The 26,764-nt window shown below is 33.6% G+C and overlaps 1 protein-coding gene across 9 annotated transcripts in view; it reads left to right on the top strand.

The window, feature by feature from the left end:
• CENPE (centromere protein E) overlaps nt 1–26,764 on the top strand; it is a 79,355-nt gene that overhangs the window by 42,805 nt on the left and 9,786 nt on the right. For 3 of the 9 annotated variants that reach the window (XM_074396509.1, XM_074396512.1, XM_074396507.1), the window contains 13 exons: nt 823–1,101; nt 1,252–1,410; nt 1,623–1,901; nt 2,331–2,615; nt 3,196–3,354; nt 4,368–4,526; nt 5,173–5,463; nt 7,644–7,745; nt 9,946–10,164; nt 12,320–12,517; nt 13,303–13,506; nt 22,434–22,652; nt 24,195–24,380. In XM_074396509.1, coding sequence (XP_074252610.1) covers nt 823–1,101; nt 1,252–1,410; nt 1,623–1,901; nt 2,331–2,615; nt 3,196–3,354; nt 4,368–4,526; nt 5,173–5,463; nt 7,644–7,745; nt 9,946–10,164; nt 12,320–12,517; nt 13,303–13,506; nt 22,434–22,652; nt 24,195–24,380 — 2,739 coding nt within the window. Of the gene's footprint in view, nt 1–780; nt 1,102–1,251; nt 1,411–1,622; nt 1,902–2,330; nt 2,616–3,195; nt 3,355–4,367; nt 4,527–5,172; nt 5,464–7,643; nt 7,746–9,945; nt 10,165–12,319; nt 12,518–13,302; nt 13,507–22,433; nt 22,653–24,194; nt 24,381–26,764 lie in introns of all 9 variants that reach the window. The other 6 variants (XM_074396508.1, XM_074396511.1, XM_074396505.1 and 3 more) reach the window with 4 other exon arrangements.

Genomic DNA, 26,764 nt, shown 5'->3' with positions numbered 1-26,764 from the left:
AATCTTCTTGATTGGAGTATGTATTTTAAAAACCATCCTGCTTTTCTCTCCACACTGCCACCACCCTAATCCAAGTCACCATCATTTCCTTCCCTGGTTGTCTGCAGTAGCCTCCTAACTGGACTTCCCACACTCATTCTTACACTTCTCTAATCCACTTTCTAATACTGAGCCTAAGTGATCCTTTCTCACACTCTTTTAATATCTTATTGTTACTTTTTAAATAAAGACCAGGATCCTCTACATGGCCTATGAGGTGCATATCTTTCTGGTCTCACTTCATTTCACTCTTCTTCATATTCTTTGTTCTCCAGCAATACTCATGTGTTGCTCTCCTTGCTCATGGCTTTCAGATTCTCAGGTCTCTGTATCTGTAGTCCTTCTATATTCCTTTTGCCTAACTAATGCTTTTATCCTTCAGATCTCAGTTACAGCTTTCTTTCCTCTAGGAAGCCCTTCCTAATTATTTGCAATAGGCTATATTTGGCACTTAGGCCCTAGGAGAAGCCAGCATCTCTGTTTGGTAAGATTCAACATAATATCCATCTTTGTCCTTAAAATATAAGTCTCAAAAAGAGAGACGTGATGTAAGTCTCATCATTTTGTCTCCAACCTCGAATAAGATGCAGACAACACAGTGAGATCTCAATTTTTAAAAAGCGTTAAATGCCTGAATAATGGAAGAGTGGGAGAGTGGAGAGATAGCTCTGTAAATGAGGCATTGAATCCTGCCTTAATTGTTTTAGAAAGCATCCTGATTTATTTTCCCCTAAAATACAGTATCTCTGGATATCAACTGTACTGTTTTATGATTCTCTTGAGATCCAAGAGTCTCAAAGCAAACAAGAACAGTCCTTAAATATGAAAGAAAAAGACAATGAAACTACCGAAATCATGAGGGAGATGGAGCAATTCAAAGACAAAGATTCAGCACTACTAAGAATAGAAATAGAAATGCTCAGATTGTCCAAAAGACTTCAAGAAAGCCATGATGAAATGAAATCTTTGACTAAGGAGAAAGATGACCTGCAGAGGCTGCGAGAAGTTCTTCAATCTGAAAGTGACCAGCTCAAAAAAAACATAAAAGAAATTGTAGCTAAAGTAGGTTTCATCTTTTCACCATGTTTTTTTTTTTAATATTTTATAACCAAATATTTTTATAAACCCTAAATATTTGGAAAAGGGAGTTAATTACAGCATAATGGTTATAATGTTTCTATAAATTTACCGGAATTTTCTCTAATAATAAAGCACCTGGAAACTGAAGAGGAACTGAAAGTTGCTCGTGGTTGCCTGAAAGAACAAAAGGAAACTATTGATGAGTTAAGAGCCAATCTTTCAGAAAAGGAAACTGAAATATCAGCCATTCAAAAAGAATTAGAAGCAATCAATGACAAATTACAGAACAAGGTAAATTGGGGATGAAGGAACAGTAAAAGGAAATGTGTGGGGGTTGAGTAGCAAACTGGATTATGAATACTTTTTAGCATACTTAATTGTTTTGGAAAGCAACCTTTTTTCCCCTTAAGTTGTGTGTGTGTGTGTGTGTGTGTGTGTGTGTGTGTGTGTGTGTGTTTACCCCATTTTTTTGACTGTTAATTTATTTTATAATTATGTTTAAGATCCAAGAGCTTTATGAGAAAGAGGAACAACTTAAACAGATAAGTGAGATTCAGGAAAAAATGAATGAACTGGAACAATTGAAGGAGCATCTCAAAGCCAAAGATTCAGCACTACAAAGTATAGAAAGTGAGATGCTCAAGTTGACTAATAGACTTCAAGAAAGTCAAGAAGAAATACAAATTATGATTAAGGAAAGAGATGAACTGAAAAGAGTACAGGAGGCCCTTCAGATAGAGAGAGACCAACTGAAAGAAAACAGTAAAGAAATTGTAGTTAAAGTAAGTTTCCATCTTATGTTTTTTGCATACAGAAATAGTGTTAAGGTGATAATGATGATGTTCACTGTTAAGTTTTATTAATTTTCCTCTAATCATAAAGGTACTGGAAATAAAAGAGGAACCAGAAACTGCTTGTGTTCAACTTAGTACCAGTAAACTGTTAGTAGACGGATTATTTCAGAGAAGACGGCTCAAGTAGCAGATATTCGTTGGGATTTAGGAAATTCTAATGATGAATTACAGGAAAAAGTGGGATTTGTTAAATTAGAAAATGACATCTAATTAGTGTTACTCAAATCCCTTCTGAAAGAAAACAGTACATATATTAGATTAAAATGTAAAAGTGATTGCCTTATTTTAGGAACAATTCTTCCTTTTCCTAAAAAAAAAATTCTGCCTATATTGTAAATTACTTTATAATTTTCTCAGATGCAAGAATCTCAAGAAAAACTTCAGCTTCTTAAGATGACAGCTGTCAATGAGAATCAGCAAAAAATGTGTGAAATAGAACACTTGAAGGGGCAACTTGAGACCCAGAAGTTAACCCTGGAAAAAATAGACATGGAAAACGTAAGGTTGACTCAAAAACTACTTGAAAACCTTGAAGAAATGAGATCTGTAACAAAAGAAAGAGATGATCTTAAGAGTGTGGAGGAGACTCTCAATGTAGAGAGAGACCAGCTTAAGGAAACCCTTAGAGAAACCAAAGCTAGAGTGAGTTACCATCTCTCTGTACCTCTAGTAACTATGACACTGTGTCCTAAAAGAAAAATCTGCCATAGGGTTGGTGGGAGTATAAACTTGGTCCAATATTGAGGAAAGTTGGAGAGGGTGTATTTGGTAATACCTTCCAAATTTTTCATAAAGTTTATTCATCCAGAAAGTCCAATTGTAACTCTCCTTCACACATTTGCACAACTCTATAAAGATATTTATAGGATATTCTTTGCAACGAGTTACAATAATGGAATAACACAAACAAAAACAGGGAAAATTCTAACTATCCATTGGTAGGTGACTAGTTAAAAAAGTGCAGCACATTCACATCATCGAATACTATGCCACAGATAAAAAATGTGGTAGAGCTATAGTGCTGATTTGAAGTGTGAAGTGTCCTGTTAAGGAAGAGGTTAAGTTGAAGAGTAATGTATTGACATCTAAAAGTAGCTTAGAGGGTGAGAACTAGGATGCCTCAGAAGAGCGTGGGAGATTTTTACCTCCTGCCCTGTACCTTTCTGTAGCACGTAAATGGTATTACTCTCAATGTATTATTTTTATTTTTCTGTCAATAAAGGACCTAGAAAAACAAGAGGAGCTAAAAATTGTTCACATGCATCTGAAAGAGCACCAAGAAACTATTGATAAACTCAGAGGAGTTGTTTCAGAGAAAACAAATGAAATATCAAATATGCAAAAGGACTTAGAAAATTCAAATGCTGCCTTAAAAGCACAGGTATTTTTTTTTAAGTTATATTAGTTAATGAGAGTTTGAATCAAATCTTTTTGTGTAGTGAAACAAGATATGAGTTAGCCTAAAATTGAAGGCAAGTGAGGACTTACTTGCCTACTCAATTTAGAAACTTTTATCTTTTTATATCTGCTGATATCCTAACTTATTGTGTGATTATCTGAAGATCTAAGAACTTCAGGAGAAAGAACACCAACTTCTTAAAAGTGAAAAGTAAAAAATGATCTCAGGAAAACTATGTATCAAACAGGCTAGTTAAAGAATCAATTAGAAGCCCAGAGTTTAACTGTGATAAGTGTAGAAATGGAGAAATTAAGATTGACCCAGAAGCTTCATGAAAACTGTTAAGGAAAATGATGGCTTTAGAAGAATAGAGGAAACCCTTAAAGTGACTAGAGACCACCTTAGGGAAGGCCTTAGAGAAATAGAAGCTAAAGTAAGTTAGCTCATTCCTCTCCCTAGCAATTCAATGTATTGTCATCTTGCAGCAATGAACCCTTCTTTGAACCAAGTAATCCTGTTGGCAAGAATGAAATAATGTATCCTTTTAAGCAGATAATTTGGTTCTTGAAAATGCTGAAATCTGCAATAACCATTTTCCTTATGGACGTTAGTCTGCATATATACTGTTAAAGGAGTGTGTGTGTATACAAACACAACATATACATATACCACAAGTTATTTATTGTAGCAGTTTTAATTAAAAATGTGAAACAATCTAAATGTTCTCAGAAGGAAATAGTAAATACGAACAATTTGTCAAAATACTATGCAGCACTTTAAAAAGATAATATATTTGTAATGTGTTTGCCTCTGGAAAGCAGAGTAGAGTGTGAAAAGATGAGGACAGGGAAGAGAAAGCTTATAACTTAAGAACAACAGCAAAGATATAGGGTAACGGTGTTATTATTTTTACTAAGAAAACATATCACTTTATTTTTTTAAAAAAACTAATATTAAGATATATCACTGTTTTTAAATTTTCTCTAATGATAAAGGACCTGGAAAAACAAGAGGAACTAAGAATTGCTCACATGCATCTAAAAGAGCACCAGGAAACTATTGACAAACTCAGAGGAATTGTTTCTGAGAAGACAGATAAAATATCAGATATGCAAAAAGATTTAGAAAATTCAAATGCTAAATTACAAGAAAAGGTATTTTTGTTGGGGGATTGTTGGATTGGATATCTGATTTATTTGTGCCTAAAATTGTTGGGGTTAAAAATTGATTCAACTGCACTGGAGAACACCTTGGCAGTATTTACTAATGCTGTACATAGCCTGCCTTAAGCCCTACATTTCCGCTTCTTGGGTATGTACCTAAGAAAAAAAGACTATGTACACACTTCTGTAAAAAGACACAAGAATATTTATAGCAGCCTTATTCAAAATAGCAAAAAACTGGAAACTCAAATATCTGTCAACAGGAGAATGGATTAAAAACATTGTGATATATAAGCTCAAAATCAGGCAAAACTGAACTAGGATGATAAAGGTCAGAATAGTGGCTGCCTCCAGGAAGGGCACACAGAAACTTTTTTAAGTGCCAGAAATATTCTCTGTTTTAGTCTGGGTTGTAGTTTCATAGATTTGTACCTGTGTCAAGAATGACTGAATTATATATTGAAGATTAGTGTGCTTTATATATATTATACCTCAAAAGAAAATCAAATTCTGTCTGGGGTTATGCAAGATATCAGTGAGAGTAACATGGGTAGACAGTTGTCTTAATAAATTTAGAAACTATTATTTATTTGTCTCTGAAAAGCCACCTAACATATTATTTTATGGTTATCTTAAGATTCAAGAACTTAAGGCAAATGAACAGCAACTTTATAAGTTAAAAAAAGATGTCAGTGAGACACAGAAAAAAGTGTCTGAAATGGAGCAACTAAAGAAACAAATAAAAGACCAAAGCTTAACTCTGAGTAAAATAGAAATGGAGAACTTAAATTTGGCTCAGAAACTTCATGAAAGCCTTGAAGAAATGAAATCTGTAATGAAAGAAAGAGATTATCTAAGAAGAGTAGAGGAGACGCTCAAACTGGAGAGAGACCAACTCAAGGAAAGCCTCCAAGAAACCAAAGCTAGAGTGAGTTGTGTTCTCTCTTTACCCTATGGTGATGTTCACACTTTTGGGCAAAAATACAGTGTTCACTGCAGCATTGTGTGTGGTGACCAAAACCTAGAAGTAATCTAAGTGTCCACCAATAAGGCACTGTCTATATAATGGAAAACTAAGCATAAGAATGGGGTACTCTTTATGTGATACTGATTTAGAACCATGTCCAAATGGTATGAAAGGAGAAGGCTATAGGGGAAGCTAGCAGCAGGAATTTTTACTTTACTGTTCTAATTTGGGAGATTGTCTAATTGTTGTTTTTAACTGTGATGTGTATTTTTTAAGATTTTCTTTAAACTCATTAATCATTAAGTAAGGTAATGTGCCTTTATATCATTACGTTTCTTGATTTCTCCTAACAATAAAGGATGTAGAAACACAATAGAAACTAAAAACTGCTCATATGCAATCAAAAGAACACCAAAAAACTATTGATAAACTTAGAGAGAAAAAGTTTCAGAAAAGACAACTCAAATTTCAAACATTCAAAAGGATTTAGATAAAAGATGAATTACAGAAAAATATATGTGTTGTTTTGTTCTTCTTTTAGATACAACTGTCCAAAATTACTTGTGGAATTAGAAAAGATATAGATACAGATAGGTAGATATATATGTGCATATAGAACACAGGTAGACACTACTTTTCTTGAAGAAACTGCTTACATTCTGACTTGTTTTATAATTATCTCAAGATTCAAGAACTTCTGAAAAAAGAACTTCAACTGCTTAGAGTGAAAGATGTCAATGAAAGTCACAAAAAAAATAATGAAATGGAACAGTTGAGAAAGCAGTTTGAGGCCCAAAACTTATCTATGCAAATTGTGAGAATGGATAACTTGGAATTGACTAAGAAACTTCATGAAAGCCTTGAAGAAATAAGAATTGTAGCTAAAGAAAGAGATGAGCTAAGGAAGATAAAAGAGTCTCTCAAAATGGAAAGGGACCAATTCATAGCAACCTTAAGGGAAATGATAGCTAGAGTGAGTTCAGAATCTTCCGCTGTGTAGTAACTATTAATAAGAATTAAGCTTTTTTGAAAAGAATTACTATGTTTTTATTTCTTTTTCTGGAAATTTCTATGAACAATAAAGGATAGTGGGAAATGATTACTATAATTTTCACACAATAAAAAACAGTTTTAAAAGAGCAAAAATATTTTTAGAAAATAACATTTAACTGTTAAAGTAGACTATTTCCCTTAATATAACGTTTTAACATTTTGTTTTTTTTTTTAATCAAGAAACAGCATTATTCTAAATGGAGAAATATTTGAAGGACTAGATTTGTAAGAGAGCAAATATTCCCATTTCTCTACCTATACATGCTAGAATTCTAGAGATGGGCTCTTATTGGTGAAGTTAAAAGGAAAAATGGCAAGATAAATATAAAAATTAAGTTCCTCTGGTATAACTATAGATACTCAGAATCATATATTCTTAAAACACTTAATTAAATCCTCTTTTTAAAAGTAACAAAGTTTAGACAAATAGATTGATTAAAATCTGTAAAAATATTTTTTATTCTCATATTTCTTTATGCAGGCCTTAACTAAATTTATAAAGGCATTTAATTTATTCAACAAATATTCTTCTAGGTACTGTAGTGAGCAAGATAAACAGGTGGGAGAAAATGTTTTGTTTCATTTTGTACTTTTTAATCAGAAATGCAAAATTTACACAGGATATGAACTTTTCCAAGGTACTGGGAAAAATATATAAATTTGTTTTCTTATTTATTTATTTATTTATTTATTTATTGTTATAGAGACAAGATCTCACTATGTTGCCCAGGCTGGTTTTGAACTCCTGAGCTTGAGTGATCCTTCTGTCTCACTCTCCCAAAGTGCTAGGATTATAGGCGTGAGCTACCACACTTGGCCCTAAAACCAAATTTGTAGCTATGAAAAATAAATCCTATCTCCAAAAAAAAACAGATGGTTCTACTTTTTTCCCAGTGAGTTGAAGTCATTCCCTATTAAGCTTACTGGTACTATTTTTCATTTTCTGATCATTTTAACATTGCTTTTGAGTTACAAGTGTAATATTTAATTGCATTATTGAAATGTCATGTAATTTAAAAGTGTACAATTAGACATTATATGTGAATACAGTTATGACTAAAGCCCTATTTGTTTTTTTTTTAACAAAGCAGGACCAACAGAACCACCAAGTAAAACCTGAAAAAAGGTTACTAAGTGATACACAACAGCGGCTTACAGAAAGCATGAGAGAAAAGTGCTCTAGAATAAAAGTAAGTTCCTCCTGCTAAACTACAAATGATTATTGGTTCCTTTCCAAAGGCTTCCTGAAACCTAAAGTGCAATTGAAGGAACCTCTAGAATGAATAGATGGTGCTCAGTATTTTTCTAAACATTGTACTCCAATACAGGTGTGTGTGTGTATGCATATATGCACACATACACAAACAACAATGGGAGCTTGTGAATTTAAGTCCTCACCAGAAAAACGATACTTGAGCAACTACGTAAAGGGCCAAGCCATAGAGATGTCTGAAAAGACCATTATAGGCAAAGGTAACAGCAAATATAAAGTTCCTGAGGCAGAAGACTCCTTGGCGGTTCAAGGAACATCAAGCTGCTAACAAACAAGGTCAGAGAGTTAACAGGGAAGAGGCAGGCCATAGGACACGGAAAAAGACTTTTAATTTTATTAAGTGAGATGGAGATCCATTGGTGAGTTTTTACTGCAAGAGAAACATGATCTGACTTACATTTTAAACGGATGACTCTTAATTGTTGTACTGAAAATAGAGTGGAAGCAGAAAGACCATTATAAAGAATAATTTCAATCATCCAAGCAGACATCATCCTGGCCTGGCCCAGAGAGGGAGCAATAGAGGTAGTGAGAAGTGTTGAGATTCTAAATATACAAAGTCAACAGGATTTACAGTCACCCCTGTTGGAATGCAAGAGCTCTTGTATTTTTGTTTTGTTTGACTGTATCACTTAGCACATTCCTGACATAAGTCAATGTTAACTATGCTGCATACCGTAGTTGCTTCATCCTAAAACCGAAAACAGGAATCTTCTCTCCAACATTCTAGATTAATTAACATCTATCTTTTCTTAAATTATGAAAAATAGAGGGCTCATTCCTAAGAAAGTCCTTGTGTTATTGTTTAGCACCCTGAACTAAACATGTTACCTACTACATGATTAAGCAACTTGAATTTTACATTTCCCTCTACCTGTGCTCTGACCACTGTGTCACCTGCACAGCCTTAAGTCCCTTGAGTTTATGGGCCCAGAGTTTATTGCATGTCTACTATATGCCAGGTACCATACTGGGTGCTTTATCTCATGACATAGGCTTTATTGCTCCATTCATAAACAAGGAAACTGAGGCTCAGAAAGGAAGTTTAGCAGTTACCCACAGCTGGTGAATTGGTAGAATCAGAATTTTAAACTAAGTCAGACTTGTATATGACTTAGTTTAAAACTTGAATATAGAAACATTTTTACAAATATAATTTTGTTTCCTTCAAGCTTAATGACTGCATCTGTTTTATAGATCACATAGATATATAGGTATAGATCATATATTTTACCTGACCCCAGAAAACTTGGTAATTATTGTAGTCTTCCTGTTGCTGTGAAAATGGCTCAGTGACTTCTCCAGTTCAGAGGTGGCAGAGCTGGACTGTGAACTCTACCTTTGATCAAGGGTTAGAAAACAGATTCTAGGCAGGTAATAGGATTGTGTCAAATATCTATACCAAGCTGACAAATAGGCGGTTTGATTTTTTTTTTTTTTTTTTTTTGAGATGGAGTTTCGCTCTTGTTACCCAGGCTGGAGTGCAATGGCATGATCTCGGCTCACCGTAACCTCCGCCTCCTGGGTTCAAGCAATTCTCCTGCCTCAGCCTCCTGAGTAGCTGGGATTGCAGGCACATGCCACCATGCCCCGCTAATTTTTTGTATTTTTAGTAGACACGCGGTTTCACCATGTTGACCAAGATGGTCTCGATCTCTCGACCTCCTGAGCCACTGCGCCTGGCCCAGCGGTTTGATTCTTAATCACTTGTTTCATCTGCGAGTTCAGATTGCCTACTATAAACATAAACCAATACTCAGCCATAAACTACAATACATACTTGATCGAATTTACTCAAATTTCTCATCAGGCTTTGTCCACATTGATTCGAATCATGGATATTCAAAAAACTAAAAGAAAATGCATCAAAATGTTGAGAATGGTTGGTCCTGGCTTTCTTGTTATATTTGTTTAAATTGTTTAAATGGCCATAATAATTATATATTATTTCTGTAATCCAAAATCTACAATTTTCCTTTTGTTTTTAAACACAAAGTTCTTTATTTCTCTCCTACAGAAAAAAAAAAGCCTAAGTTTTGTTACAGTTTTAGAGTTGTAACTACTTATTGTTATATTATCGAATTGTTATAAATTGAATGAATTCTCATTTCCTTTAGGAGCTTTTGAAGAGATATTCAGAGGTGGATGATCATTATGAGTGCTTGAATAGACTGTCTCTTAACTTGGAGATGGAAATTGAAATCCAAAAAGAGCTTTTAATGAGAGTAAAAGCAAACCTCTCACTTCCCTATTTACAAACCAAACAAATTGAAAAACTTTTTACTGCAAACCAGAGGTGTTCCATGGAATTCCATAGAGTCATGAAGAAACTCAAGGTACCATCTTTTTTTAGCAATATCCTTGTAAATATTGCTGTAAATTTCTGTTATAAACATCAGTATATTTAAGTCCTGCTTTGAGTGCCAGCATATTTGCTATTTAGAACTCTTACTACCGAATTCAAAATTATGTGGGTCTGAGCATAGAAATATGTAGCATCATCAATATGAATCACCTGGTTACTCAGCAACACCTGAACTCTGCCTGTGGGCCTAGACATTATGTCAAGGTGCTCAGGAGGCAGATGTGACTTAACATTTCAAAGCTCTTATAGTCTGGGGTGAGACAGACATATAAACAGAAAATAAGTACAATGATAGAAGTACATGCAAGTTATATGCCATACTAGGTAAAGTTACAGAAGATGAATCTGTAGTGGAAGCCAGACTCAATAACAAAGCTTGGAGTTCTTTTTGTAGATGGAGAATCATTAGACAGTTATTTTAAGTGGTGGCAGTAACAGGATCAGATTATCATTTAGGTACTAAACTATGCTATTTTATATTATGACTGCTTTTTAAGAAATTTTTGTTTATGGATCTGATAAAATCTAGATCTCTAATAATTTTAATCCCAAGCCCCTTGGACACTGCAGCTCTTTTCAGTTTTTTGCTTATACACAATTCATTCTTTGTAGCTAATTAAGCTGAAGAAGCCTGGGAATCAAGTTTGAAACCAAGGTTAATAAAGTTCTTTGTCTAGTAAAATAAATAAATAAATAAATAAAAATAAGTAATGAGTTTGAGGGAGATAAGCCTAGTGGCAGAAAGCAACAAGAGGTATTTACAGTGGTTCAGATGAGATATTATATGTGACATTACTACTAGGGAAGGTTTCATAGGGCTGAAAAGGACAAACAACATTAAAGAAATGTTTAGCAGCTTAAAATAGTAGGTCCACATAATTGACAGTGGGAGATAAGGGAGAGAAATCTAGATGGAGTTCTTGGATTCAGTCTTAGCCAGGTTAGTGGTACCATTAACTGAGATTATAAAAAAAAGAAACAAGGTAGATGAGGCAGGAGATTGTTTAACTTGAGATGTTTGGGGCTGAAATACCTGTGATGGAGCGTCCAAGAAGGAAAACCAAGTAGGCATTTAGATATGAGTTTGAGGTTTGGCAGGAGAAAAATAAGGACTAACATTTGAGCTGATTAGCATATAGGTGATAGATAATACATTTGTAAGATCACCCAGAAAGCATAATGAAAAAAACAGAACTCTGGAAAAGATAAATGCCTAAGAGGCAGTAGCAGAAAAGGGAGCAACACGTGGGTTCAAGGCTGGAAAAGTCAAAGATACAGGAGGGAACCTAGCAAAAGTGCTGCCACCCAAATCAGTAGAGAAGAGTATATCAAAGATATAGTTGTGAGTGAAAAACATTTCAGGGAGTCGGAATAGGGACTGAAGATGTTCTCTCAATGTGGTAATAATAGAACTCATTGGTGATCATTGTCAGAACAGTTTCAATTGAGTACTTAAGGAAGAGACCAAATTGTAAGAGGTTAAGGAATGGTGGAAGTTGAGGAATTAAGAAGCAAATATCTGCCCTTCGTAGATAAATTGCCCTTCAGGCCCTGATAATTCTTCCACAAATCCTGGTAATCAGACATCTAGAATTATTCATGAAGTCCATGAAACATATGGCATTCAAATTACTGTCTCCTTGAAGCCAAATATCTAAATATGCTTGACAAGAAAGTCTTGAGGCAGGTAACATCATCTTTTTGGTTACCCAATCAGGGTTGGCAGAAGAGGATGTTGAAAACGAGTCTCACAAGTTTAACTGGGAATCCTGGGTGATTGGCAATATAATTAGCCAAAACGGGGGCAATAGGAAAAGGGAGGACTTGCAGAGAAAGGGATGATGTTACATTTTAAACATGTTCAATTTGAAGTACTTGTAAGACATCCAAGAAGTATGTCTAGTAAGAAGTCAGAAATAAGGAAGTATAAGTCTGGGAGTTATTCTCCTAAGATACTAAGAGGAAAAAAGCTGGGGATAGAGAGAAGCTCTTCCCCTCTTCCTCACTTATGAGAGGATATAGGCAAATAAGAGATGTCATCCTACTTCACAGTCACAAGGATTAAAACTTCCTCTAAATGTGACAAAATTTTCATTTTCCAATTTGTTTAATTTTTTTTCTGCAAGTATGTGTTAAGCTGTGTTACAAAAATAAAAGAAGAACAACATGAATCCATTAATAAATTTGAAATGGATTTTATTGATGAAGTGGAAAAGCAAGAGGAATTGCTAATTAAAATACAGCACCTTCAACAAGATTGTGATGTACCATCCAGAGAATTAAGGGACTTCAAATTGAGCAGGAATATTGATCTACATATTGAGGTATAATTTATTTTAAATGGATTTAATTAGATTTTAAGCCTTTTTATCAAGTAGAAAAGACTTTTTTATGTGCTTAGAGCTATTTTCATTTACCAGTAATTAAAAATAGGTTGCAGAGTGATACCTGGCCAGCCATAGATGGGCAAATGATGGACTTAGCCTCCTTTTAGACCTCCATAGATAGAGAAAACAGGAAAACTTCTTACATTGATACTGGGAGTGAGAAACCTTTTTATTGCCACAACTCCACGTGGCATGTGTTAGTTACTTTTATTCATCTATGTGGGGCTGGCATCCAATTTCTAACATGTATGGAAGGTCTGCTATATGTCTTAAAAAGTACATTTAGAAGCATTTCATGAAGCCAGCCCCAGTGGTATGCCTGTAATTCTAGCTACTTAGGAGGCTCAGCCAGGAGGATCACTTGAGGCCAGGGGCTCAAGACCAGCCTGGGCAACATAGTGAGATCATCTCAAAAATAAAAATTAAGATGCACTTAAGGTGTTGTAGCAATTAGTCCCAAGTTTGCCATTTTGACAAGTTTTAATTCGAATAGGTAAAATCTTTTACATCACATATACTGCCAAAATATTATTATGGAAATAACTAGAATAAAGTTTAACTTGCAATTATATTTCTTAGTTTACTTAAAATATTAAGAAATGATATAAAAAGGAAGAAAAGCAAGAGTCCAGTAGGTATTACCCTCTTTTTATGATTATATATAATATTTGGATAAAAACTTTACTAAAGTTTAAGCAATTTGATGCTTATTTTTCACACAGGAAATTCTCAAAGATTTCTCAGAAAGTGAGTTCCCTAGCATAAAGACTGAATTTCAACAAGTACTAAGTAATAAGAAGGAAATGACACAGTTTTTGGAAGAGTGGTTAAATACTCGTTTTGATATAGAAAAGCTTAAAAATGGCATCCAGAAAGAAAATGATAGGATTTGTCAAGTGAATAACTTCTTTAATAACAGAATAATTGTAAGTATTACTTTTTCTGTACCATCTCTTTTTTGTTGTTGTTTGCTTTAATTGTCCTACCTCATTCTTAAAAGGACAATTATATATATTTTCTTTATTTGTATATGCTTTAAAAAATTAATTCAGTAAAATGTGTTCTTCCTCTAATATATTATTCTTCCTTATCAATTCATACTGATCAAAGTAACAAAATGGTGTTGTATAATATTCAGTTTCCATTTGTGAAATCTTAAATCCTCTTATTAGTCTTCTCTTTTCCTTCTCCTTCTCACTGCTTCTGCAAGAACTAAACCTTTTCCACAAGTAGCCTTAGAGATCTTAACCTCATGTGCTTTAATAAACTATTTTAGAGCAGTTTTAGTTTCACAGCAAAACTGAACCTAAAGTACAGAGAATTCTTTATACCCCATCTCCACAAACATGATCCCTCCTATCAACAGCCAACATCAGAGTGGCACATTTAGCACAATCAATGAACCTACCTTGATGCATCATATCACCCAAAGTCTGTAGTTTACATTAGGATTTACACTTGGCAAGTACATTCTATGAGTTACAAGTGTAAAATGATATGTATCCATCATTACAGTATCATGCAGAGTAATTTCACTATACTGCCCTAAAAATCCCATGTGTTTTACCTGTATTCATCACTTCAACTCCCTAAACCCTGGCAACTGCTAATCTTTTTACTGTCTCCATAGTACTACCTTTTTCAGAATGTCATAAGTTGAAATCGTACAGTATATAGCCTTTTCAGATTGACAGCTTTCACTTAGTAATATTTATTTATGTTTCCCTCATGTCTTTTCATGGCTTCGTAACTTATTTCTTCTTAATGCTGAATAATATGCCATTGTCTGTATGTACCTGTTTATCTACTCACCTACCAAAGGATATCTTGGTTGCTTGTATGTTTTGGCAATTATGAATTCAGCTGCTATTAACATATATGTGCATCTTTTTCTGTGGACATACCTTTTCAACTTACTTGAGTAAATATCAAGAAATGCAATTTCTAGATCATATAGTAAAAGTTTGTTTAGTTTTTTAAGAAACTGCCAGACAGTCTTCCAAAGGGGCTGTACTATTTTGCACTCCCACCAGCAATGAATAAAATTCCCATTGCTCCGCATCCTCGTCAGCATTTTCTGTTGTCAGTTTTGGATTTTGACCATGCTAGTAAGTGTGTAGTAGTATCTCATTCCATTTGCAACTGTCTAATAAAATGATGTTGAACTTTTTTTTATAGTTACTTGTCATCTGTGTATCTCTTTTGGTGAAGTGTCTGATCTGGTCTGTTGCCCATATTTTAGTCAAGTAATTTTTTTTTCTCATTGTTAAGGTTTAAGAATTCTTTGTATATTTTCAATATTGGTCCTTTAATCTGATGTGTCTTTTGTAAATGTATTCTGCCAATGGCTTGTCTTCTCATTCTCTTGGCATTGTATTCTATAGTGTAGATTTTTAATGTTAAAAAAGTCTAGCTTTTCAATTATTTCTGTCATAGATTATGCCTTTGAGTTTGTATCTAAAATATCATCACAAAACCCGAGTTCATCTAGATTTTCTCCTATGCTGTCTTCCATAGTACATTTAAATCTATGATCCATCTTGAGTTAATTTTTCTGAAATGCATAAGATCTGTCTCTTTTTTTGCACCATTAGATTGTCTTTGCTAGGTCATTGACAAAGGTCAGTGATCATTTGACTACGTGGGATCTATTTCTGAGCTGTTTTATTCCATTGATCTATTTGTTCTTTCATTAATAACAAATCTGGAAACAATAATGATTTTTATAGTAAATCTGGAAGTCAAGTAATGTCAGTTCTCTAAAGTTGTTCTTCAACATTGTGTTTGTTATTCCAGGTCCTTTGCCTCTCCATATAAACTTTGGAATTAGTTTATCCCTGTTCACAAAATAACTTGCTACGGTTTTATTGGGATTGCATCTAATTTATAGATGGAAAGAACTGACATCTTGACAATATTGTCTTTTTATCTATAAATATGGAGTATTTCTCCATTGATTTGATTCTTTTTTTTTTAATCAGAGTTTGGTAGTTTTTCTCATAGATCTTGTATATATTTGTTAGATTTACCTAAGTATTTTATTTTGGGGGGTGTTAGTATAAATGGTAATGTATTTTTTATTTCAAATTACACTTGCAAAGTCCTGGTATACGGGAAAGCTGTTAACTTTGCATATTGACTTTGTATCCTGCAACTTTACTATAGTTGCATATTAGTTCCAGGAGTATTTTAGTTGATGCCTTCAGATTTTCTGTGTAGATGATCATGTCATGTATGAACAAAGAGAGTTTTGTTAGTTTTATTTCTTCTTTACAAAATTGTGTACCTTGATCCTAGGGCATTAGTTTGTACTTCTAGTACAGTGTTGAATACCAGTGGTCAGAGGAGACATCCTTGCCTTGTTTCTGATCATAGCAGGAAGGCTTCTGTTTCTTATTATTAACTATAATGTTAGCTGTAGTTTTTTGTAAATATTCTTTATCACGTTGTAGAGGTTCATCTGTATTGCTGAGAGCTTTAAATCATGAATGGGTATTGGATTTTAACAAATGTTTTTTTCTGCATCTATTGATATGATTATGTGATTTTTCTTCTTTTGCCTATATGATGAAATACATTAATTGATTTTTGAATGTTATACCAGACTTGCATACCTGGGATAAGTGTTATTTGGTCATGTATAATCTTTTATGCATTATTAGATTTGATTTCCTAATATTTTGTTGAAGGTTTTTACATCTATTTTTATGAGAGAGCTTGGTCTGTAGTTTTGTAGAATGTCATCATCTGGTTTTTAGTGTTAGGATAATGCTGACATCATAGGCTGAGTTAGGAGGTATTTCTTCTGTTTCTGTCTTCTGGAAGAGATTGTAAAGAATGGGTAAAATTTTTCCCTAAAATTTCTTAAATATTTGGTAGAATTCACCATTGAACTCATCTGGACTTGATGCTTTCTGTTTTGGAGGTTTTTAATTATTAACTCCATTTCTTTGATAGATATAGGCCTAATCGAACTGTCTCTTCTTGTGTATTGGTTGATTGTATCTTTCAAAGGGTTGGTCCATTTCATTCAGATTATCAAATTTGTGGGTTCATAATTGTGGATTGTAATAATTGAATTGTTCACAATACCATGGGCTCCATAGTGATATCCTCTCATCCATTTCTGATATTAGTAATTTGTATCCTTTTTCTTTTTCTTAGTTTGCCTAGCTGGAAGATTATTAACTTTATTGATCTTTCAAAGAACCAGTTTTTAGGATTTTTATTTTCTCTATTGATTTTCTGTTTCAGTTTCATTGACTTCTGCTTTAACTTTCATGATTTCTTCTGCTTACTTTGGATTTAATTTGCTGTTTATTTTTAGTTTCCTAAGATTAAAGCCTCATTTACTGATTTTTGGGTCTTTCATCTTTTCTAATACATGTATTCAATGCTATAAATTTTCTTCTAAGCACTGCTTTTACTCCATCCCACAGATACTGATAAGTCATATTTTTATTTTCATTTAGTTCAAAATACATTTTAATTTCTTGTATTGCTCCTGTAACCCATATGTTGTTTAGAAGTGCATTGTTTAAATCTCTATTTGTGGATTTTTTTCAACTGTTTTTGATTTCTAGTTTAATTCCATTGTAGTCTGAGAGCAGACATGGTATGATTTCTATTGTTTGTTAAGGTGCGTTTTGTGGTCCAGAATGTGGTCTGTCTTGGCAAATATTCAATGTGTGTTTGAGAAGAATATTATAATATGCTGTTGTTTGATGAAGTAGTCAATAGATGTCAATTGCATCCAGTTGATTAATGATACAGTTAAATTCAACTATGTCCTTACTAATTTTTCTGGCTGGTGGGTCTGTCCACTTCTGATAGTCATTAAAGTCTCCAACTATAATAGATTGATCTGTTTCTCCTTGCAGTTTTATCAGTTTTTGCCTCAAGTATTTTAATGCTTTTTTGTTAGGTGCATGCAAAATAAAAGTTGTTATGTCTTATTGGGGCATTGATGCCTTTACCACTATGAAATGTCACTTTTATCCCTCATAGTTTTCCTTGCTCTGAACTCTGCTATGTGTGAAATTAATATTGCTACTTCATCTCTTTTGACTAGTTTTAATGTGGTGTGTCTTTCCCCACCCCTTTACTTTCTAATCTGTGTCCCTTTATATTGAATGAGTTTCTTTTAGACAGCATACAGTCAGCTCTTGTTTTTTCATCTGCTTTGACAGTTGGTCTTTTAATTGGTATATTTAGACCATTGACATTTAAGGTGATTATTAATATAGCTGGATTAATGTCTACCATATTGTTTCTGTTTTCTATTTTTGCCCTTATTCTTTGTACGTATTTTTGTCTTCTGCATTTTTCTGCCTTTCATGGTTTTAATTATGATTCCATTTTCTCTGCATAGCATACAAGTACACTTCTGTCTTGTTTCAGTGGTTGCTCTACAGTTTGCAATATTCATTCTCAACTAATCCAAGTCATTTCAAATAACACTTTACATTTCACAGTATAAGTACCTTATAATAACAAAATATTTATAATTTCTCATTCCCATCCTTTGTATCATTGCTGTCATTCATTTCACTTATTCATGATTGCATAAGTTAGCTCAGTTAAGAATAAGAAAATAAGTTTTTGTTTCACCTTCACTTATTCCTTCTCTGGTACTCTTCCTTTTTTATGTAGATCTGAGTCTGACTATATAATTTTCCTTTCCTCTGAAGAACTTCTTTTCAACATTCCTTGCAAGGCCAGTCTACTGACAACAAATTCCCTCAATTTTTGTTTGTCTCAGAAAGTCTTTATTTCTACTTCACTTTTGAAGAATAATTTTACAGAATAATTTTGAAGAATAATTTTACAAAATAATTTTGAAGAATAATTTTATAGAATTACAGGCTGGTATGTTTTTTCACTCCACTGTCTTCAAGCTTGCATAGTTTCAGAGAAGTCAGATGTAGTTTGTCTTCACTCCCCTATAGGTAAGGTATTTTCTCCCTTCTAGCTTCTTCAAAGATTTTTTTTTCTGAAGTTTGAAAGTATCATCATGCTTAGATGTAGGTTTTTGTTGTTGTTGTTGTTTGTTTTGGGGGCCTTTTTTTTTTTTTTAGTTTCCTGGATTCCTGGTTTGGTATATATTGTTAATCTGGGGAAATTCTTGTCATTATTATTTCAAATATTCCTGCTCTTTCTTTTTCTGTTTTCCTGGTATTCCCATTATGTATGCATTACACCTTTCATACTTGCCCCACAGTTCCAGGATGTTGTGTTTAGGGTTTGGTGTCTTGTTTTTTGGTTTGTTTTTTTTTTTTTTTTTCAGCCTTTTTACTCTTTGCTTTTCAGTTTTGGAAGTTTCCACTGTCATATTTCTAAGTTGAGTTTCTTCAGCCAGTCTCCTAATGAACTCTTCAAAGGCATTCTTCATTTCTGTTAATAGCATTTTTGATCCCTTGCATTTATTTAATTTTTTTCTCAAAATTTTTGTCTCTTACATTTTTCATTTGTTCTTGCATGTTGTCCACTTTTTTCACTAAAGCCCCTAGCATATTCATCAATTTTTTAAAACTTTCTGGTCTGATAACTCTAATGTTCCTGCCATTTCTGACTCTGGTTCTGATGCTTATTCAGTCTTTTCAAACTGTGTTTTTTGCCCTCTAGTATGTCTCGGAATTTTTTATTTTGCTGAAAAGCAGGTATGATTCACTGGGTAAAAGTAACTGTAGTAAATAGACCTTTAGTAGTATAGTGGCAAGGTGTGGTGGTGGGTGGAGTGGATTTCTCTGCCTTCACATGGAAGGCAAGAGCCAGCTGAAACTTAGTATTTCCCCCTCCTCCAGTTATATTAGGCTCTGATAAAACCCCAGCATGATAGGCTCTGGTAAAATAGTTTCTGCTGAGGGCAGGCCTTAAAAAAAAGAGAGAATGTTCTCTTTTATTTCAAAATGGTTCCTCTTCTCCTCTCCTGCCAGGCTCACAAAGGGACTTTTCCAATATTAACTGTGATGACCTGGTAGAGCTCCTGAAGGTAAAACACAAAAGCGTGGGGACCACTGTGTGACTAGGCACCCCTGAAGTTTTTAACTCGCAGAGTTGCCACACTGAGCTCTAATAATTCATCATTGCATTCAGGTTTACCTACCCCATAACTGGTTCCTGCAAAGGTTTCTGTTAAGTTGTGATTGTCTGTATCTGCCCCTCTGTCTCTCCAATTTTGGAAGCATCCCTATGCTCTGCAGCCTCACTGCTCTGATGGATCTAAGCAGAGTTCTGGATTTTTTCATTTGTTTTGCTTTTTCCTTGTTTTTTAAAATGGACTAGCAACTTCTAAGCACCTAAAATACTAAACTAGAAACTCCAGAATTGTGACTTTTTTAAAATCATTGTTCCCAAGGTGATCATCCCAAATGTACTGAGTCACAAGGACCAACATTGCTTAATACCAGTTTGTTAACTTGTTTTACATTTCAGTGATTGGTATTAGGTTGGTGCAAAAGTAATTGTGGTATTCATCCTGCTTTCAGAAGTAATCCCTTCTCTGTATAATTGGTAAAACTTGTAATATTCAAAAGATTGCTTGTTTGTATTAAATTGGAGCAATGGTAGCTAGATTAATATTATAGCTTCCAAGATACATTTTGTATTTCATATGTTTGTGCAGTTCTTTTCTCACAATTTAATTTCATCTGCAAATTATATTGGAATCGTATCGAAATAAGGAATAATGCCTTTTAAAAAAAGTTTTTCCATGGAAAGTTTATCCCATTTATTGATTAGCCAGAGCTAGCAAAATAGCAGTTGGCTATTTCAAGAAAACAAAAAAGGTCAGTAGACAAAGGCACAAAACTCATGTTTGGATAAGGTAATCTCTATTTGTAATTCATTGTTTTTCTTATAATTGTGATTAGAGAGTAGATATTTCTATTGTGTGGATTAGCATGAGCATGTATATATGGCTTCTTTCAGCACATAAGAGTAGGCACTAAGAATTTGGCACGGTGTAAGTTCAGTAGTCCAGAGTCAAGGACTGTCCAGGGTGTCAGGAACACAATGAATTTAAGATCTGAGCCTGGTAGAATGACCACAAAGCCACAAGGAAGTTATGGATGAGACCAATGGGGTATTCATGATGAGAGCAGAAAGTACAATCTGTATGAATTAGGAAATAAAGAAATCAGTAATTTCAGAATTAGCCTTCAATATAAAAGAGTATTGTTATTCCCTGTACAGAAATATAAGATATCAGATTAATTACCAACAATCGGTTAGTTTTCCCTATTAACATTGAGGTTTGTAATGAAGCAGGAAAATAGATAATTGTTAACGTTCTAGCTGTGCTATTAGAGATCAGTTAATGTTTCCTTATCAGCCGTAGCATATGTTTAATTTTAACCTGTGTAATTCTTTAAGTTCTCTTCCTATGTTAGTACAAATCTAATAAAGTGAGATTATCATCTTGTAAATCAATATGAATCCTCTCTAGTTATTATTTTATTATGACATACTATATACTTAGCACTATGCTAACTAATAAATCACATAACCACTGTGCTTTACTGTCATCCACATCCAACATCTGAAATGTCAGAAACATGCAAACTATAAAGTGTTCACATTCTTTTAAAGTACTATTTTAGAATGTTCTAAATAATGAATGTCAGCATATATACTGTCCTAGAATTTTAGATTTCTTTTAAATATGTATATCAAGACCCTTCCTCCCCCGAGTAGATGCCTAAAACCTTGGATGGTACCAAACCCTATGTATTTTGGAATTTTTTTTTTTTTTTTTTTTGGTGGAAAAGCAATTTATTAGAGAAAGAAAGACAGCTTCCACGCTGTAGTGGGAGGGGAATATTCTGTTTTTTCTATACATACATATATATGATAATGTTTAATTTATAAATTAGGCACAGTAAGATTAAAAACAACAACTAATAGAACAATTATAACAATATACTATAATTAAAGTTATATAAATGTGGACTCTCCCAAAATATTTTACTGTACTCTCCTTTCTTATGATGTGAGATGATACAATGCCTGCCTGATAAGATGAAGGAATATGAGTGACATAGACACTTTGATATGGTCTTAGACTGCTATTGACTCTCTGTATTCCTGAACCCATGAATAATTCTTACTCGAAGTAAAGGGCTTGATTTTACTTTTTTCAGGAGATCCCTTGCTGAAGTCTTCACAGATGCTCAACACTTGCTGGCACAACACACTGTCATCACTTGGAACACATTTCTGTTCTTGTCTTCCATCACAAATTTAATGCCTTTTCTAGCTCAGCTAAGCACTTATCACATGCTGTTGCAGGTTGAAGTGCTACCGCAAAAACACCATGAATTTCTCTTTCCTTCTTCACAATTTCAAAGATTCATTCTAACCATAGATCCAACATAGGATTTTTTTTTTCTTATTAAGTTGAGAACTTTTACCTTTTCAATTAAAAGAAACAGTTGACAGCTTCACTGGCAATCTAAATTGCCAGCATTACTACTCTTGTGCTTTGAGGCCATTATTAAGTAAAATAAGGGTTACTTGAACATAATAAGCACTGCAATACAGCAGCAATCAGATAATCAAGGTGGCTATCTAGTGACTAATGAATGAGCAAGTAGTGTGTACAGCATGGGCATGCTGGACAACGGATGACTTACATCCCAGGCAGGACTGAGCAGGATGACTCAAGATTTTACTGTGCTGCTCAGAATGGTGTGCAATTCAAAACTTGTAAGTTGCTATTTCTGGAATTTTCCATTTAGTATTTTCAGACCACTTTTGACTGAGGGGTAACTAAAACCATGGAAAATAAAATGGCAGACAAGTGGGAACTACTATAAATTGTTTTAGACTGTAATGGTATTTTAATATTCAATAGGCAATAATGAATGAATCAACAGAGTTTGAGGAAAGAAGTGCTGCCATATCCAAAGAATGGGAACAGGATCTGAAATCACTGAAAGAGAAAAATGAAAAACTATTGAAAAACTACCAAACGTTGAAGACCTCCTTGGCATCTGGTGCCCAGGTTAATCCTACCACACAAGGCAATAAGAATCCTCATGTTACATCAAGAGCTACAAAGTTAACCACAGAGGTATATAATTTCTTATAAAACGTTCTTTAATTTGCAGCTTCATTAGAGTTTAGAGCAAAATTATAGTATTGGATATACTTATTACCAAACATTAACACACTTATTGTTGTGTATGATGGGCTTGTTTTTTATTAGTAGTTCTACTGTGGCTGTCATTCAACTAAACTAATTATAAAGCTAGACATTATGTAAGATTTTATCTTTGAATTATGCAACAGATAAATCATACCTTCATTTAGTTATTAAATTTATAAAATATAGTTTAAGTTGCTATCACTTAAGTTATAATTACCATATAAGTTTTCCAAATCATGTGACTTTCTATTAAACTGTGCTCTACGTCCGTATGCAGAACTAATATTAGCTTGGAAAGAAATAGCAATTTAGCTTTTCTCTTATCAGCATATTTAATATTGCTTTATAATCATGATAAAAATTTAAAAGGTTAAAAATATAACAAGATTGTTATACAGGTTAATTTGTGTCTAAGAACCAGTACCTTATTTGAATAATCCATTTTATTAACTACTCTTATTCGGGAGTCTAACATCACGTGCAAAATGTTGTATTTTATTAGCACACAAAATGATTTAGTGGAGAACCCAACGGCAAATTACAATTTATCATTTTTACCAAAATAAATACTTGTAATAAACATCAACCACCAGCTTAATGAAAACTAGAAGATCACTAGTATACAGTATTTTGATTTGTTGGTCATTACAGAACTCAGTCAACTGGTAGAGATAAAATAGAGGAAATATGAAATCCATCTACCAAAACAATTTTTTAAAAATTTAAAAAAAAACAAAACAAAAGGAAAGTCAGTCTGTCTTCAATGACCCAAGAAAATAGCCTAGCAGATAATAAAATATATGCAGGCAGATGAGCTGAGGTCAGGAATTCGATACCAGACTGGCCAGTGTGGTGAAACCCTGTCTCTACTAAAAATACAAAAATTAGAAATTAGCTAGCTATGATTGGCACACACCTGTAGTCCCAGCTACTCAGGAGGCTGAGGCAGGAGAAAAGCTTGAATCCAGGAGGTAGAGGTTGCAGTGAGCCAAGGTTGTGCCACTGCAATCAGTGTGGGCAACAGGGTAAGACTGTCTCAAAAAAAAAAAGAAAAGAGAAGATTAATGAAAGTAAAGGGAAAGATAAGTTACATATATTTACTTTAGAGAGTCAATTAACACTATTTTTTTTAGTGTTTGTTTAAAATATGAGTGCTATTTAATATACTTAGCACTATGCTAACTAACAAATCACATAACCACTGTGCTATTTTCAACTGCATGTTTTAAGTATTTGCAGACAGAGTATAATATAAACCTTCGGCATTTTCAATCCAAAAATAATCATCTAAATGAAGGAAATAACATCTCTGTAGATTGAATGCTGTTTGGCCTCTTTTTGCTATCCTTTGTTAATACAATCTGTGAAAAATTAACAATACCTAAATATGATCATCTCTGTCTCAAATTTGTATACTGTGATTCTGTGCTCATGATAGAGCTTATGAATATGCGCTTTTTCTAATAGAAAATTCAGGAACTGGAAACTTCATTACGTGAAGCTAAAGAAAGTGCTATGCATAAGGAAAGCAAGATTATAAAGATGCAAAAAGAACTTGAGGTGGCTAATGACATAATAGCAAAACTTCAAACCAAAGTTAATGAATCAAATAAATGCCTTGAAAAACAAAAAGAGACAATTCAAGTACTTCAGGTAATTTAAACATAAAAATAAAAGTTGTTTGTTTGTTTGTTCAACCTACTGAATTCAGAAAATATCTTGGTGATCTGTTCTTCCCTCTCAACACAACTTTCTATTACCTATGTGTATCTGAAGTTCAGTACTCAAGAAGAAGCAATGTAACTTAGAAGTGAAATGGAGGAGCATATTGTCATGTAAAATATTATTTTTATCATGTTGGAAAAATTTTTTACAGACATGTTCTTTATATTTTAAAGCATTTTTTTGTTTTTCAAAAAAATTGCTTATCAAAATATGTAATACTATTAGATACATTTTTAAATTATTTTCTTTCTACTTACTGCCCCTGTTACTGAGTCTCACCTGATGTCCTGTCGTCTGAATCTGACCTGTGTTGGGGGGAAGAACCATAATTTAAATGTTTTTCAACTTGAATGTCATTAGACAAATCACATACTCATTCATCACTATTTTACAGCTCCCTTTTGTTTTAGTTCCAGACACTTCTCATATTTCTGCTACTTGAGTCTGATCTGAATTGGCATATTTAATTTGCTGTTCTGCTCAGTGTCTCTTCACTCCAGTTAAAATTAGGAACAGGTCAAGAATGCCTGTTTTTTCATTATTTAACATTGTTCTAAAAATTCTGGTCTATTCCGTGAGACATGAGCAAAGAGCAAGAGAAAATACTAATTTTGTTTTTAGACAATTGTTGGTATAGCTAGAAACTAAGAAATTTCACTGCAACATTTTAGAATGTTGTAATTTTTTAATATTACAAATAATTGATCAGAGTTTTTATTCAACACATATTTGCTGAGCACCATCTATGTGTCACTCACTGTTATAGATGCCAGTGAAAAAAACAAAGTCCATGCCATCAAGGAACTTAACATTCTATTTGAAGGAGACAGAAAATTAATTAAAAATGTAAAATATAGAAAGTATATTTTTATGTATGAAATAAGAGGTATATATCTCAAGTGGCAAAAAGTGAAACGGAAAAAAAATAAGCTAGACAAGGGAGTACATGGTTCTGGGTGAAGGTGGACATGTGTGGGAAGAGATGTAATTATATATAGGGGGGTTAAGGAATGTCACACCAGTAAGATGATCTGAAGGAAGTGTTAGGGCAACTGTGTGGCCAGGGAGAAATGTTCCAGGCAAAGGAAATAGCAAACTGAAAACAAGAAGAAAGTTAGGGTATCCAGAGCAGAACGAGCAAGAGGATAGAGGTAGAAAATAAGGTGAGAAGTAGCAGAGGCCGGATCATAAAGCTCCTGTAAGCTATTTTAAGAACTCTGCTTTCTATTCTGGGTGAGATGGATACAAAGGCTTCTCAATGGGAAAAGGAGAGTCTGATCAACTAATGATGCTAGACAACCAAACATCCACAAGCAAAAAAAGACACAGAACTTATAATTTTCAAAAAAATTAACTTAAAATGGATCATAGACATAAATGTAAACTGCAAAACTAGAAAACTCCACAAAGATGATGTAGGAGAGGTTCTAAATGACCTTGGCTTTGGTGGGTTTTTTTTGTTTGTTTGTTTGTTTTATTCTGGAACTTTTTTTTTTTAATTGCATTTTAGGTTTTGGGGTACATATGAAGAACATGCAAGATTGTTGCATAGGTACACACATGGCAGTGTGATTTGCTACCTTCCTCCCCTTCAGGCTTTGGTGATTTTTTTAGATATAATACAAGAAGAACAATCCATAAAGAGAAGCCACAGACTGGCAGAAACTATATAAAAAAGATGAATCTGGTGATAGAATGTTATACAAAATATACAAAGAACTCAAAACCAGCAATAAGAAACAAACAACCAGTCTCAAAATAGGCAAAAGATCTGAACAGATATCTCACCAGAGAAGATATGCAGATGACAAATGACCATATGAAAAGGTGCTTCACATCATATGTCATTAGAGAATCACAAATTAAAATAATAGACCATTACAAACTTACCAGAATAGCTAAAATCCAAAACTCTGACAATACGAAATGCTGATGTGTGGAGCAACAGGCAATTAATAACAATTAATTGCTGGTAGAAATGCAAAATGCTATAGCCATTTCAGAAAACAGTTTGGCAGTTTCTTACAAAACTAAGAATACTTGTATGATTGAGCAGTTGTGTTCCTCAATATTTACTCAGATGAGCTGAGAATGTATGTTCATACAAAGGACTGTGTGTGTATGTTAATAGCAACTGTATTCATAATTGTCAAGACTTAGACACAACCAAGCTGTCTTTCAGTGGGTAAAGGGATAAACTGTGGTACATCCATATGGTGGAATATTATTTAGCAATTAAAAGAAATGAGAGGGCCGGGTGCAGTGGCTCATGCCTGTAATCCCAGCACTTTGGGAAGCCAAGCAATCAGATC

This window comes from Saimiri boliviensis, chromosome 3, assembly GCF_048565385.1.
Source record: "Saimiri boliviensis isolate mSaiBol1 chromosome 3, mSaiBol1.pri, whole genome shotgun sequence".
Taxonomy (NCBI): domain Eukaryota; kingdom Metazoa; phylum Chordata; class Mammalia; order Primates; family Cebidae; genus Saimiri; species Saimiri boliviensis.
This window is presented reverse-complemented; position numbering and strand designations above follow the sequence as displayed.